Genomic DNA, 15,896 nt, shown 5'->3' on the forward strand with positions numbered 1-15,896 from the left:
TTTGATTTCTAGGCTTGATCCCAAACTTTATAATTTATTGATATAAAACAAACATCAAACAAACACCCATCAATAAGTACTTTCATTGACATCTGTATCCACATTGCATGTTTTCATCAGAGATATCCCGGTGTTCTCAAGGCAAATACATTATCAAGTGCCGTCCTTCAATGTTTATTCATTTCCCTCTGCTCTGAATGGCCATTGGTTGCAAGGTGAGTCTACAATATACGTGTCTGTTATGTTATTATTTCTTGCTTTTTGCTCATACACCACTCGCTGTCATTGCAGTTCCTAATTATTTATTTTACAAAGCAGCAACATGTTACGTACATCACTGTCAAGTATGCATGCTCGATGTGTAAGCATGTCCAGCTTTTTTTGAGTATAAACACAGCCTAGGCTGTGTCACCAAACTCCTTGTTCCAGTTCAAGTATGTAAGGAGGTTCTGGGGATTCACACTTGCTTTGATTTTCTTCAAAGATTCTTTAAAGTCCGACACGTGGATTCCTCTGACCTAAAACAAACATAGGGCAGTTTTTTTTTATATAAACGTGGTGGATCATGTGATAAAAGAAATAATGTAAAGTCAACTTGGGTAAAATAAACTACAATGGAAACAGTTTTAGTCATAAAACATTGGTCAAGTTCAGGGAAACAAGAAAATTACAACAAACACACATCACACAAAATTTACAGATATTATTTCGACAAAATCTAACATTTTGTAATTGTACAGTCACGTGATTTTAAAGTATTTTAAGGGTTGTACGAATTGAAATGTTGACGACAGCTTCTGCCTATATTTCTTTTTTGTGATAACTTTTTTGTTGTTTGTGCTTTTGGTGTATGTTTGTTCATTTCTTAATTTGCTTGGTAGTAGCTGTATATGGGATTTGGTCCTCATATATAATTAATGTACAGAGTTGTGGGATGCTGTTGGCATGAATGACGCTTTATAAAATGAAAGTATTATAATTTGCCAGCTGCGTGAATGAGGTGGACTGACAAATGTGTTCATGTGTCCCAGCATCCCGAAGAGACGGTGGAGATACGTGACGTGATCCCTAGCTGGGAGTAGAGGTCAACACGTGTCTTGGGAGCAGTGGAATTTGTGCCAAGCTTGATCTTTAGAGAGTTACAGTGAATCAACCAGCAAAGTGAAGCCTTGCCGTTTTCACTTGGAACACGTACGCAAAAGTTCAGCGTTGCCAAAGTCTTGTCAAACCATTTTGAACTGCAACTTTTAAAGGTGGTCAGAACATTCTTATAAACTGACTTTAAAAATTGATGTCACACTGATGTACACATTACGAAGTGTATAGACATCCTTACAATGGTAGTCTGCCCCCAGTTTCATGGAAATTAGCAGTAAAAATGTTTTTATTTAAAAAACAAAATTTTGTTTGATTTGCTTTTTACAAACGTGGGAAAACATGGCTGCAACGCATCAATTCAATAAGACCCCTGTAGGAGGTAGTACAGCAAGCAGGTTGCAAACCTCTGTTTGATTAATTTGAGGTTATATTCGTGTATGTGTGGAGTTACTTTTCACACTGGTGTCTTATCTACCACATACAAAAGGTAGTCATTGGCCAAACATTCCAAGTAAAGATCATCTTGAAAACAAATCATGAAAATGCAGCAAAACTTTCAGTAAAATAATAAATCAACAAGATACGTACATCATCTGGAGCCAAGTTTTTAACCTCTTCCATGCTGAGTTCTAAAGAGAAAATAAATATGCATAAACAGTTACATTTAAAGCAACAATTATGCTTAGGTATTGACAAACATTTAAGTAGCCAGATGTCATGCACAATATCTGGCTTTGTGTCAGAACACCTGTTATAGTTTGAGGCTGAGCTGAAATCCTAGTTGGTGGGGGGGGGGGTCATCCCATTATCATCACGTACTGGTACAGCCCTTTAGTCAAGCCACTCACTACTGGATGAGGGCCCTTCCACGCCGTGTGGGACAGAAGGGTTATTTGAGTACACCTTACCACGCTGGTCAATGCCAGTTGGTAAAGATGGGGACCATAGACATGGCAGCATAGTGCAGTGCAACAAAGGATTTAGCTGCATTGCCCTGTGCTGCCTATAAAGTAGCCACATACAATTCATAACTACAGGGGGGGGGAACAGTGGCGCAGTGGTTAGCACACTGCGCTGTAAATCCAGCGATCGGAGTTCGATTTCCGGCCACGGCTAACATCAGTGCTGAGTTCCTCTCCTTTCACCAACCTACACTGAACAGCGTGGTGAAGTATAGTCAAACAACCCCCCCCCCCCCCCATGACCATTAAAATAATGAACACGTTGTGGGGAGTTAACAGTGGCTGCTCTACGGACAGCATGTCCCGGGAATAGGACTGTGGAATTTCCGCTGCTGGCTCTGGACCACCAACTCAGATGAGCACTACCCAACTGAGCATGTGGACACCTTGACTTTATTATCCTGCAATTATCAGTGGCATATGCATGTCCTATTCTCATTTACAAAATGTATTGTATAATGTCTGTTGCATGTTTGCAATATAAAGCAAATCTTGCACATTATTCTAATGTAAATTGCACATTCCCACTTAAAATTGTTACAATTGTAATGATTAACCTTCAAAATTCAACTAATACAATTCGCAATCACGATTTTATTCAAAGTTACTTTGCTTTTCCTTTGCGGAGCAAGTAGAACCCACACATACTGTATACACGTACTTGTACATTATTTATAAACAGGTGACAGACCACCGAAATAATATAACTCTTTTGTAAGAGATACCAGGAGTGTGACCATGCACATTCCAAAATACATCAGCGCAGATAAAAAGGACAATGTAATAGCAATAAAAAGATCAGAAATAAAACTGCAAAAACAAACAACACTATGAGTGATGGCTCATTCAGGTTGTGTTAGCACATTCCTGCGGAGGGAGCTGGTAGGAACGTTGGGTTGCTCGGTCAATGGCCAGGGTCAACGGCGGCGTGGTGTATTCCACAAATATGCCCGACTGTGAGGGCGGGCACAAGCCGGCGTGAGTAGGTTAAACGTTGAGTTTTATAAGGGCACCACGGGGTGACCAGCCCCTCCCCACCCAGCCCCACCCCTCCCACCCAGCCCCACCCTCCCCTCCCCACCCCTCTCCACCCAGCCCCACCCCTCCCATTTTTGGATGCACGATGGACGGACAGAATAATCCCCTGTGGGCTGGTGTAACCAGGAGGTTCCTACCAGTATAACACTGAGTGATGAGCGACTGCTTGGTCACACAGGTGAAGTTTCACTCACCTCTGATAGGCCCGAGCGCAGCATCTTTTGCCAGTGCAGTCAGATCACTTGCCGAGTAACCAGTGGTTGTCCTGAAATATTGATACAAAATATCATTAAGGATGGAAACCATTTTAAACATCGCCAGTATTTATGGTCCCTGAACTGAACATACAATTAAAAAGTTGAGTCATGATTGAGTTTCAATTACAGTTAACGGCCACCATCACATCACAAGGACACAGCTTCACCACAATCGACAGCCATTAAGCAGAGGGCCTAGGCCTGTCATGCCAAGTGGCAGCAACAGGAGAACTATAGTCCGGTGAGCAGAAGAGAGTCAAAGCCTCTTTGAATTGAGTCGGGTCATAATATTGTCTATGAAGTTGAACAGTGGTAGTATTACAATCAATACATTGTATATGTATTACGTGGCCATGCTGAGGTTTCTCCTAAACCCCGCAAATGTTGAATCTCAACTGCTCTACCCAGCTAAGCTATACGCTACATACAAAAGGGCATGCTTAAATTTGTATCTTCTACAGTAACAGGCACAGATCCATGTATGTAGGCTCTCTTGTGCAAGCAAACTGAGAGTGACCGTTGTTTTTGGCCACGTGATCAAATGTTTATATAATTAGGGGGATAACACGTACCCTGCCATTGTTCTAACCTGCCCCGACCTTTCTCTACTTCGCATGACTTTGATCTTGTTATCGCACAAGTCACATGTTTCTCGCTTTTCCTTGAGCATAGCATTGAGTCCAAATTATACGTTTTGATATGCAACTTAAAACAATGGAATCTCCTGTTCAGCACCATCGGGAAACCATACGAGATGTTAGAAAAACACAGTAATTGTACATTTGAATCTTGTTATTTGACATGCTTTTAAGAATTTGTTCAAAAACAATTAATAAATCTATAATATAATCGAAGAGCTCAAGCAACTATGGCCCATATCGATATCAGTTACAGTAGATTTTGGATGTTTTATTAAGTGTTGCTCTCTTTATGTACTTGGTGGGAGCTACAGATAGAGTTGCATTTGTGTTGATGATTTTAAGTAGTATATCACGAAGAATGACTCATCATTCATATCAGCTGGCAGGCATGACCCAGAACTGGCATTGAAACATATTACATAGACATCAGCCATACGATTCATATTACAGATGTTACACCAAGAAAACAAGAATTCCCTGCCATTTGTGGCATTTTGGAACAAAGGCAGTAAAGGAGGTGGAAATGCCTGGCAGGGTACAACATTACAACACAGTCGACATTATCATGAAGGAATGGATTCGGATAAGTTAAATGACAAGAGAATACGAGGAAATGCAGACAACCTTCGGATATAATCTTACCTGGCAAGTACCGCAAGTTCTTTTTCTGACAGCGGACTGCCATGCTTGGATAAAAGATGGTTAAGAATCTGTTTTCTCGCCTGTAAAATAAAACAGAGTATTATTATAGGAACTCAGGCTCCAATTTCCACGGTCCCTTCTGGCTCAGCTTAGTTCATGGCTGTGCTTTAACCTCCATGTTGATAAAACGTGTTACGTTTACGATTTCCTTCGTTCAGTTGTTAAACTCCTGTTCATATACATTTTGAAGGTGTCGAGGTTAACCTGGTCTAGATACTTGTAAACGAATGAAAGATCAGCTGAAAATGTGTGCATAGCTATTGGCATCGCAGCTGTGCAAAGCAGTCTGGGTATTTTCAATCTGGAAGCTAACAGCGTGTCATGTCCTGTGGCACATCCTTGCAGACTCAAGTTTCTGGTGAAATAAAATGTCAAACCAGCTGAAATTTACAAGAGATTAGCTGTACAGCTTGGCGATGTATGTCTGATGCAGAAGTCTGTCTGAGTGATGCAAAAAAAATGGATGCAAATAACCTGACATTTACACAGGTTTTAACGACACATTTATATATTTACACGATCTAACCCAAAACAACTCTATTATGGACAATCATGAGGATTTGGGGTTAAAATCCTGGTCAGAGATTGACACTATCATCTGAAAGGTCGATTAAATCAAGCGCAATCATCCAATGAAGGAAGTGGCGGCCTTCACCATGAGTGTGTTAAAGATCCACCAATGACCTCAGGCTGCCAAGGGAAATGAGCGCCACTGTGTTTTTAAACTCCGACTGTATATGGGCAAGACTTACGGCTTCGTCGGGCATGTCGACATATATTCTCTTCGGAAATCGTCTGAAAAAAACACACACCAGTGCCATTGCTTTCATGCCGACGGCTAACAATATTTGAATATTCATTGACGCAAGCTGTTATTTCTGGTGCGCAAACCTCGAAAGAGCATTGAGCAAAATTACGACAGCGATCGAAGTTACCGGCATAAAAGACGGCTTGGGTAATTACAGTTGAATTATCAGGACTGATTTTAAATGAGAACAATATCTTTTCAGGAACAATATTCTTCCACGTGTGCTCAGTTCTAGAACACACATTTAATACACGTTACATTTTGGTATACCCAATACCAATGGAAGTGAGACACAAAACAAAGATGAATTATGCTGGTAGGAACCTCCTGGTTAGACCAGCCCACAGGGGATTATTCTGTCCGTCCGTCGTGCAGGGAGAGGCTGGGTGGGGAGGGAGGGGCTGGGTGGGGAGGGTGGGGCTGGGTGGGGAGGGGCTGGGTGGGGCTGGGTAGGGGGAGGGTGGGGCTGGGTGGGGGGTGGGAGGGGTGGGAGGGGTGGGGCTGGGTGGGGAGGGGCTGGTCACCCCGTGGTGCCCTTATAAAACTCAACGTTTAACCTACTCACGCCGGCTTGTGCCTGCCCTCAGTCGGCCATATTTGCGGAATACACCACGCCGCCGTTGACCCTGGCCACTGACTGAGCAACCCAACGTTCCTACCAGCTCCCTCCACAGGAATGTGTTTAATTAAAATGTGTTTACCGGAGAACGGCTTCGTCCAGTTCTTGGGGCCTGTTTGTTGCTCCCATTACCAGCACTCTGTCCTCTGCTTCGCTTTTAACCTGCATGACATTCACAAATTAACATCCACATTCAACTGGTTCCTTTCTACTGCACCATGTGCTGGTCCAGGGTACATATGACCCATCAATACTTCGGGGGTCAATAAAATTAGTACCAATTGACAGAAAGTCAGAAGTGGGATTATATATGTGGAGAGTGGCACTTGCCAGAAGAGTGGAATTCTCACGAATGACTGAGGGCTGCCTATGAATGAGCACTGCCAAAGGCTAGTTTTAGAATGTATAGGCTTTGGCTTGAATATGTACAAATAGCGTTCTCATTGATGTTCGCTCCACAGTGCTTGCAATTTCCAGATAACCACGTCGGTCAGTAAAGAGAATCGCAGCACTTTATGAGTCCTCATTGTGCATCCCATAATTAAATAAACAGCACAGTGCATTACAGTGCAGTGGAGTAAACGTACTCCATCGAACTGCATGAGAAATTCTGTCTTCATTCGCCGGCTTGTGTCGTGTTCTCCCTCCTTCCTTTCACACAGCAAACTGTCAATCTCATCTGCAACAGATAAATCAATCACACTTGTTTTCTCCTCAGCCCTGTACAATGAAAGGCTATGTTCACTTTTTCTTCGTCGACATCTCGATCATGATAACAACATAGGACTGTCAAAGCAAATTATGTTTGCTATGGTACAACTCAGACTGCAAGACACTGTGGCAAAGCCACCGTACCCTACTTGTGTCTTTGATTGATATGAGTGGATTTTTTTTAAAATTGAGCATTAAAAGCCAGTGTGCACACAACCATTGCAGTGTTTAGGTTCACAATCCAATGGAGAGGATGGTGGTTTGTTTAACAGTTTGTATACAATTACCCAGAACACAAGCAGAGGTATGCAGCTATTTTTGTCCTGGTTGCATTATAAGCGAACAAAGTGGTTACAAGGATAACTCCTCTCAAGATTGATGCCGAGTTTGACCTAAGATCGCAATAATAAATGTGAGTTTTGAAAAAAGAAATTGTCAAAAAAAGTCTACGTTTAGGAACAGAAGGTTGTCATCGGTTGGGCAGGTGGGGCAGGATGAAGGCAGATTACTGAGCTCGGCTTTCCAGTGGCAGCCTAGAGGTCAGAAACCAAAGTCAGTGACCTCGAGTCTAATGGTGGCAGAGTGTATAAGTAGATCTTGGAGACCAGAATCCACAACGACAGAATCTTGAGAAGGAAGCATCAATGATATTGGCTGCGATCACCTCTTGACCTTGCCAGCTGTATTGAATTCAAATATTTACAAGTGGCTCAAGACAATTCACAGCATTAACTTAAGGGACTGAATGAGTACCTATGAAGATAATGGATGGCTGCATCTCCCTTGCCACAGCGAACAGGGCACGCATCAGCTTCTCCCCCTCTCCAACCTGCACCACAAACACGGTCATACCTTTTAACAATAACATAAAAATTACATCCTATAGCCAAAGCACACCAGAAGGATTTACCAACTCTATTCAAACATCAATGTGTATTGGAAATTATGTTCATTTTTGAACTTGTATAAACACGTATATGCAAGAGGCTCAGGCTGTTCTGTTCATCACACACCTGAAGCTCCACTCAGTAGTGAGGCACTAATTCTTGAGCACTATTGTGATGGGACACAATTGTGTTGCCCACTTAAATTGTGGACACAAATAGTCGGGCGAAATTAGAAATATCATCCTTGAAAATTGACAACCCTGATCCGATCTGAAATGCTGTTTATAAAGCCCAGAGAACAAGATTATGAATTACAAATAACACATTCTTACTTACTCAGAGTTAGACAAAGATAACATAAAACATGTGATTTGAGGTACTGACTTTGATATGCTTTACCCGAGTGCACTTCACTCATTTAGAACTCTGCCTATTTTCTCTGACAAGTAGGGATAGGCACAGACACAATTTCAACCGAGAAGATGGGTACAAACTGAGCAATTATTGGAAGGACGTTATTAACCAGTTTAAATCATAACTGGCTGTGATGTTTCCACTCTACCTTCCGATGTTAGTTGTTATTTTCGGCTCTCTGATTTTACATTAACAGGTCTGACATCAACATGTTAATCTCTCACATTAACATAGCCACCGCCACGCCTTCGTGGATGCAGCTCTCCGATCTAACATTAACATGCTAATCTCTCACATTAACATAGCCACCGCCACGCCTTCATGGATGCAGCTCTCCGATCTAACATTAACATGCTAATCTCTCACATTAACATAGCCACCGCCACACCTTCGTGGATGCAGCTCTCCGATCTAACATTAACATGCTAATTTCGCACATTAACATCACTAGTCCCCACCCACTTCATTTATGACCCTTGGGCTACACCCATTTTAAACCTTTAAAACAATCTTCCTCAGCAGCTTTCCTGTGTTTTTTTTCTGATGACGATAGCTTGTGTTGTGATCGAAACATCGTAGTATTTTGTTATTTTTCGTTATTTTCTTTCAACTTATCTACGTGACTTTACCGAAAGACCCAAAGAATCAGTAGGGATAGCCAATAACATCACAGAAAAACCATGTTGGTTCTGGCACTCTGCCATTTGTCTTGTACTCACGTATTTTGACATCATGCTGGAAGCGCTGATGTTGAAAAAAGTTGCACTGCACTCAGTTGCTACAGCTTTTGCCTAAAAAAAAAGATGAACAAATCTCAATATATGGCCAAAAAGTAAGCAGTAGCGGCACTCTTGATTTAGATCACGGTGCGAAGAACTGAGCACACGCTTAACGTTTTATTTTATTTTAGTCATTTTTTACGATCTTCTCGGTTCTTTCAGTAAAGTCACGTAGAAGGGAAGTAATAAAATAATAAAAATAAAACATTAAAATAATTCTCACGACGATTCGGCCACAACGCAAGCAGCCGTCCTCAGGTTGTGGCTGAAACGTCGTGAGAATAATTTTATTATGTTTTATTATTATTATTTTATTACTTCCCTTCTACGTGATTTACCGAAAGAACCAAGAAGATGAATCCCTGCAGTCACGAAAGCTTTAAATCGAAATCTTTTACGATGCCAACATTTGACATTACTTTGAGCCATTGCAACAATGTACATTAACCTAGCCTGAAAGAAACAGCGGCACTGTGCGTTTACCAAGAAGGGAGGCGCTAAGGTTGTATTGCCCAGTCGAACACCGGACCCAATGCCTGCATGTTTTTTCTTTACATTAACAAAACTGTTTTATATTACAGTCATGGCATTCTAACTTAAGCTAATCATGAGCACTCACAACAACGCATACCAGTAAGGTCTTCCCGTTTCCTGGAGGGCCAAACAGCAGCAACCCACGGGCAGGTGAGCGCAGACCTGTAAAGAGCTTTACAACAAAAAACACTTTTATTGCAGACCCTTATGTAAAGTTGCTTCTCGCTAGGTGGCGCTGTGGCACATGATTGACTTATAAACCACGAGTATTTGTTTCATCAGCCACTAAGTATTTATACCACGCACTTTCATAATTATCCAATGCATTCTCCAATCAATTATTAAACGTTGAATGTAGTTTAACTAGAAAACCCCCTCTTAATTAGCCGCAAAATAATTATTGTATTGACCTGGGAGGCATGATGAGCCGAGTCGATTCCCAACCAGGAATGGAAGTCATGGCATTCCGATGTGAAGGAGTAGCTCGAAGGCGTGCGATGTTAAAGTACGTGGGGCACAGCGCTTGCCGGGGAGTTTGACATCTTAACTTGGCCAGCTGCTGGGACTTGAGAAGCGAAATCGTACTTATTTTACTTATATGGGGCAGTGGTGATATTGCTGTGTATGAACATGGCTTTAAATCCTCAAGTAAAACAGCACCCAAGAAGATGAATTCCTGCAGTCACGAAAGCTTTAAATCGAAATTTAAGCACCCAATAGTTTGTTTAGGTTGTATCCATTTAAGTTCAAGTGACAGGATACAACTTCTCCTGATGCATAGGTTCGACACAAATGAACAAGATAAGTTTACGTGCAGTACCTCTGGCCTGAGGGAAGGCAAAATGACTATTTCTTGCAGGGTTTGCTTGGCTACTTTCTGTCCTGCAATATCATCCCACTTGACTTGCGGACTCCTGAAAAAGATTGATTCAATCAGGAACATTGGGAAGCCAGGATGTTTGAAGAAAGAAGTACATTTAGGAGAATGTGTACTTGTTCATATGTGAGAACTACAATGTAACTTATAAATCCCCTCAATGCTCTTTGCATATCCTGTATTTAATCCTTTCCATGCATAGGTGGACAGTTATAATGATAATAGTGAAATGTCCAGCAGAATGGAATGAACTAATTACTAAAGTTGCATTGCAGTGTTCCAGTCAAGAGTTTTTCTTTAGTTTATTTAGAAAATAATTATTTATTTAGGCAGCTTTTTCTAGCTCACTTTTATATCCGGCTTCCTCGAGAGGTTAAACTTTAACAATTGAGTTGAGTGGTATAATAATGTGATCCCATACCTGTCAACAATCTCATTGACGATGAGCTGGGCCATGGTGTTGTCCACGTTGAGAGCTTTCAATTTCTTGAGCACCGATGGGGCTGTGGGCTGTGCCACTGGCTGCTGCCTGGGCACCGTCGTCTGGATGGAAAGGAGAAGAGCGTGTTAAGTTGTCTACCATTGCTTCCTATAATTCATTGAAATGCACAGAAGTATATTTCGAATGAAAGATGCCTATTGGAAGCTCCAGACCTAACACAAACACCCAATCTCCACAAACAGCGCAGATCGAAGTGGTAAAAATTACAAGTTGTAATCAGGTGCAAAGGCAGAAGAGCATGATGCATGTCACATCTAACATGACGTGAAAGTGTAGGGAGATGAATTGGCTTGTAACATGAGTGGACCAGTTGATAGGTGGAATAACGTGAGAGACGTCAGCAGAACACAGGCAACAGAAGAGGCAAAGGCTGGTAACAGATGAGAGCAACGGCGATGTGAGCGATGCTTGGAGGGCAGCCACGGCAGGGTCGTCAATAAGGCAAACAGACTTTGAATGAAATCAATCACAGACGTTTTAGTGTTGACATTTTTTTGATATGAAACACTGCTTGATTCCTGGTATATAATATCTTTTTTCAAGATACCTATATAAAATGCCTAAAACTAATGTTAAGATTCATCATGGCAAGCAATGGGAGCATGAAAGCATCAAAAGGAGGTTGAGAATTGGACATTCACAAAAGGTAGCCCTTCGGGAGAAAGACTGAACCATATACCACATCATAGAGAAATAATTATAATCGTGACTTAATGTTTTCCTGCCTCAGCAGCTCTCCCACTATATCTTTCACCTGATGACGATTGCTTGTGTTGCGATCGAAACGTCGTGATTTTTTATTATTTTTCTATCTACGTGGCTTTACCGAAAGACCCAAAGAAAATCATTCTAATATTAGTCTAAGTTTACAACTAGATACATCCAAAGACTATTTTTTAATTTGTGGATCACACAAATATCATATGCACGAGACATCAATGTGCAAGGCACTGAGCTTCCAGTAAGAGGTAGTGTGGCAAGCGGGTATGTATGTATGTGATCTATCCATGTGGAGTTAACTGCATGTGTTCTCTTGTATGTGTTTTTTTTTAGGAACTCTGGTTTACCCCCACACTCATAACATATTTACAATCAAACTGGCTAAACATTTTTCAGCAGGACACTGCAGAAAATAAATATGTTCAAGTTCACCTTTCCCGGACATATGAACAGATGGTCATTTTGAACATGAACACAGCAGGCCATTCTCACTCTGTTAGTCGCCACGGCGCGGTGGGACGAGGGCCTTGCTGCTAAAGTGCTCTTGGTTTGTGGCCGGGGTTTACTCTGAGTCGAGGTGCTGGGCACGGGGCCACCTTTGTGGCCAGCGTTTGATCTCGGAACACTCTGTTCTGAAATTACAGCACATTTCATGAAAATACAGCTTGCCCCATTCTGCATGGGATATCAGAGAAAAATAGAACATATTGTCATACCTGTCAACCCCTTATCAGTGCCCCCTACCTTATTACTGACCAACTCAGACCTTATTGGTCACCCCGTGACCCTTATAAATCTCAACGTTCATCCTACAAAGTCCCATCACAAGGGAGAAACACAAACAAATACACATGTTTTTGTTGCACGTATTGAAACAGGATGTATACGCCGCATGGAGCTGAAAACTCAAATCTCCCTGTACAAGAATACGGAGCATAAACCGTATGGGTTGACATCTATTTATGTGGCCACGAGCAGCAGCAGCAGCAAGCAGCGCTGGTGACTGCTTGCGAGGCAGAAGGCGTCTCGACACAACATGAATGGTGACTGCTGCCACGTTGCGATGTCGCTGACCGCAACCCAGCAAGCCGAGCCTCTCTCGGGCCATTTCCAGGTTTCTTCTCATCTTTTCCTGCAGGCTCCGAGATCGCTCGGCCTTCTCCCCTGGCACGAAAAGAAAGAAAAACAAAGACACCAAATCGTTCTACACGTTGAGAAATGATGCAAAACATTCCAACGCGGGAAATATTATCACGTGCTCGTCTGAGTCGGCTACCTTGCCATGTGATGGAGATGCCGATGCCTTTCTCCAGCTCCAGAATCCCTTTCTTGTACCATTTGATCGCCTCATTTTTGTCTCCTGTACAGCACAGACAAGTCCCATATCACAATGACCCATCAGACATGGAAGAGGCCTGACATTCTTCAAGGGTCTCTATCTTACCACGAACTATTTTGATCGCACAGCGTGGCTACATCTACCGACTCAGGCTTCCACAGATGAGAGGTTTAAGCTCTGGATAGTGTTACTGTACGTGTGCTCAAAGTACAGACAGTCCCCGAGTTACGATGGTCCGACTTACGATATTTCGATCTTACGATGGCGATACGACAAAATTGCCATCAACAACCTAACATCGTTCAAGTATGCAGACAGACAAAATCTTATGAATACAGTACAATATGATACGTTACGATACATTCAATGCATATGTATGATACGTAGCTTTAGCGGTTTCATTTTAAGGTTACCACGATACGATACGTTCAATGCATGTTAACAGTTTTTATAGCAGATAGGATTGTTTCCTGAAAAAACTTTCTATTAAATTGCAGTTCATGTAGGCAGGCTAAGAATTTACCTTGTTTTTTACTTTACATTTAACTGTGCAATAAAGTATTGTAATTGATAAATGCATACAGTACATAGTTTATACAGTACGGTACTATAAATTGTTCTGTTTTGCTAAATTATCACCGTTCTTTAAGACTCCTAGCTAGTCTAGCCCATCTTCGACTTACGATATTTTCCACTTACGATGATGGGAGTCGTCGTAACGCATCTCCGTCGTAAGTGGTTAATTTGTCCTGCCCATCTGACGGTAAATGTTGCAATGTTTACGGTACTGTAAATTGCTCTGTTTTGCTAAATTATCTCCATTCTTTAAGACTCCTGGCTAGACCATCTTCGACTTACAATATTTTCACTTACGATGATGGGAGTCGTAACGCATCTCCGTCGTAAGTGGTTACTTTGTCCTGCCCATCTGACGGTAAATGTTGCAATGTTGCTCACCCACGGCTACTCATCATTTATATTTAAAACGGTTTTTGAAAAGCCAGTTGGTTATTTCCTCAACAAGAGTCTTTATTTCTGCGTGTCTGCTTATCGTATCTGAAGGCTTTTAAAAACCACGAGCCGACAGTAACAGGTATTCTCCACGACACTGCTCTGACGTGAGACACCTTCAGACTTTACACTCAAGACGACAACATCGATTCGCGGCTCCATCTCTCCTCATCGAAGACCTTTTCAGTTCCACGTCCTGCAAACTTTGAGCCACAATCTTCAACTGCTCTCAAAAGCCGCCGCTCCGCCAGGCCTCTCTCATCGCAGCGCAGAATTGACACGGACAGACAGAGAGAGAGGGGGGCAGCGACAGAGAAGGTGGGGAGGGGGGGGGCTGTGATCACCGCTCGAGTTTTCATCCTCGTGGAGCGCTGCGGTGAGGCAGGCGAAGGCGACGCGGTGCGACTCCTTCACGGGGTCCTCCATGGCGGCAGTGGCGGAGACTCACTCACCCAGCGCGACAGCATCGCACCGGGGTCCGCGGTCAATCACACCGACTCATTCACCCAGCGCGACAACATCGCACCAGAGTCCGCGGTCAATCACACCGACTCGCTCACCCAGCGTGACAACATCGCACCAGAGTCCGCGGTCAATCACACCCACTCATTCACCCAGCGCAACAGCATCGCACCGGGGTCCGCGGTCAATCACACCGACTCGCTCACCCAGCGTGACAGCATCGCACCGGGGTCCGCGGTCAATCACACCCACTCGCTCACCCAGCGTGACAACATCGCACCAGGGTCCGCGGTCAATCACACCCACTCGCTCACCCAGCGTGACAACATCGCACCAGGGTCCGCGGTCAATCACACCGACTCGCTCACCCAGCGCGACAACATCGCACCAGGGTCCGCGGTCAATCACACCGACTCGCTCACCCAGCGTGACAACATCGCACCAGGGTCCGCGGTCAATCACACCCACTCGCTCACCCAGCGTGACAACATCGCACCAGGGTCCGCGGTCAATCACACCCACTCGCTCACCCAGCGTGACAACATCGCACCAGGGTCCGCGGTCAATCACACCGACTCGCTCACCCAGCGCGACAACATCGCACCAGGGTCCGCGGTCAATCACACCGACTCGCTCACCCAGCGTGACAACATCGCACCAGGGTCCGCGGTCAATCACACCCACTCGCTCACCCAGCGTGACAACATCGCACCAGGGTCCGCGGTCAATCACACCCACTCGCTCACCCAGCGTGACAACATCGCACCAGGGTCCGCGGTCAATCACACCCACTCGCTCACCCAGCGTGACAACATCGCACCAGGGTCCGCGGTCAATCACACCGACTCGCTCACCCAGCGTGACAACATCGCACCAGGGTCCGCGGTCAATCACACCCACTCGCTCACCCAGCGTGACAACATCGCACCAGGGTCCGCGGTCAATCACACCCACTCGCTCACCCAGCGTGACAACATCGCACCAGGGTCCGCGGTCAATCACACCCACTCGCTCACCTAGTGTGACAACATCGCACCAGGGTCCGCGGTCAATCACACCGACTCGCTCACCCAGCGCGACAACATCGCACCGGGGTCCGCAGTCAATCACACCGACTCGCTCACCCAGCGTGACAACATCGCACCGGGGTCCGCGGTCAATCACACCGACTCGCTCACCTTGCGTGACAACATCGCACCGGGGTCCGCGGTCAATCACACCGACTCGCTCACCCAGCGCGACAACATCGCACCGGGGTCCGCGGTCAATCACACCGACTCGCTCACCCAGCGCGACAACATCGCACCGGGGTCCGCGGTCAATCACACCGACTCGCTCACCCAGCGCGACAACATCGCACCGGGGTCCGCGGTCAATCACACCGACTCGCTCACCCAGCGCGACAACATCGCACCGGGGTCCGCGGTCAATCACACCGACTCGCTCACCCAGCGCGACAACATCGCACCGGGGTCCGCGGTCAATCACACCGACTCGCTCACCCAGCGCGACAACATCGCACCGGGGTCCGCGGT

The 15,896-nt window shown here is 44.4% G+C and overlaps 2 protein-coding genes across 4 annotated transcripts in view; one reads left to right on the forward strand and one right to left on the reverse strand.

Annotated features, from left to right (window-relative positions):
* On the reverse strand, positions 1-14,384 carry LOC133345017 (spastin-like). 3 transcript variants are annotated; one of them, XM_061555370.1, is made up of 16 exons: positions 14,244-14,384; positions 12,826-12,909; positions 12,624-12,713; positions 12,042-12,181; positions 10,749-10,870; positions 10,271-10,364; positions 9,548-9,622; positions 8,857-8,928; positions 7,590-7,665; positions 6,713-6,804; positions 6,208-6,287; positions 5,451-5,493; positions 4,639-4,718; positions 3,293-3,363; positions 1,687-1,727; positions 1-518 (listed from the first exon to the last, which is right to left on the reverse strand). In XM_061555370.1, the coding sequence occupies exons 1-16, from the start codon at positions 14,323-14,325 to the stop codon at positions 399-401; spliced, it is 1,362 nt and encodes a 453-aa protein (XP_061411354.1). In that variant the 5' UTR covers positions 14,326-14,384; the 3' UTR covers positions 1-398. The 3 variants fall into 3 exon arrangements, with proteins under 3 accessions (XP_061411354.1, XP_061411355.1, XP_061411356.1); XM_061555371.1 differs by having other exon boundaries at positions 12,624-12,753; XM_061555372.1 differs by lacking the exon at positions 14,244-14,384 and adding an exon at positions 13,762-13,822.
* The window catches only part of KRIT1 (KRIT1 ankyrin repeat containing), a 21,405-nt gene continuing 19,865 nt past the window's right edge, over positions 14,357-15,896 (forward strand). Inside the window, exon 1 of the mRNA XM_061555367.1 lies at positions 14,357-14,375. The gene's annotated coding sequence lies outside the window, so the exon portion shown is untranslated. The remainder of the gene's footprint in view (positions 14,376-15,896) is intronic.

Source organism: Lethenteron reissneri, chromosome 21 (assembly GCF_015708825.2).
Source record: "Lethenteron reissneri isolate LAM-NWPU_2019-01 chromosome 21, ASM1570882v1, whole genome shotgun sequence".
In the NCBI taxonomy this organism is placed as follows: domain Eukaryota; kingdom Metazoa; phylum Chordata; class Hyperoartia; order Petromyzontiformes; family Petromyzontidae; genus Lethenteron; species Lethenteron reissneri.

Bases quoted from the DNA above. Each gene is read 5' to 3' on its own strand.
- LOC133345017 (XM_061555370.1), bottom strand. From the start codon at position 14,325: ATGGAGGACCCCGTGAAGGAGTCGCACCGCGTCGCCTTCGCCTGCCTC. The intron at 10,365-10,748 runs GTATGGGATCAC...AATCTTTTTCAG, and splicing joins GTCAATGAGATTGTTGACAG to GAGTCCGCAAGTCAAGTGGG. The intron at 7,666-8,856 runs GTGAGTACAAGA...TTTGTGGTGCAG, and splicing joins CCAGCATGATGTCAAAATAC to GTTGGAGAGGGGGAGAAGCT.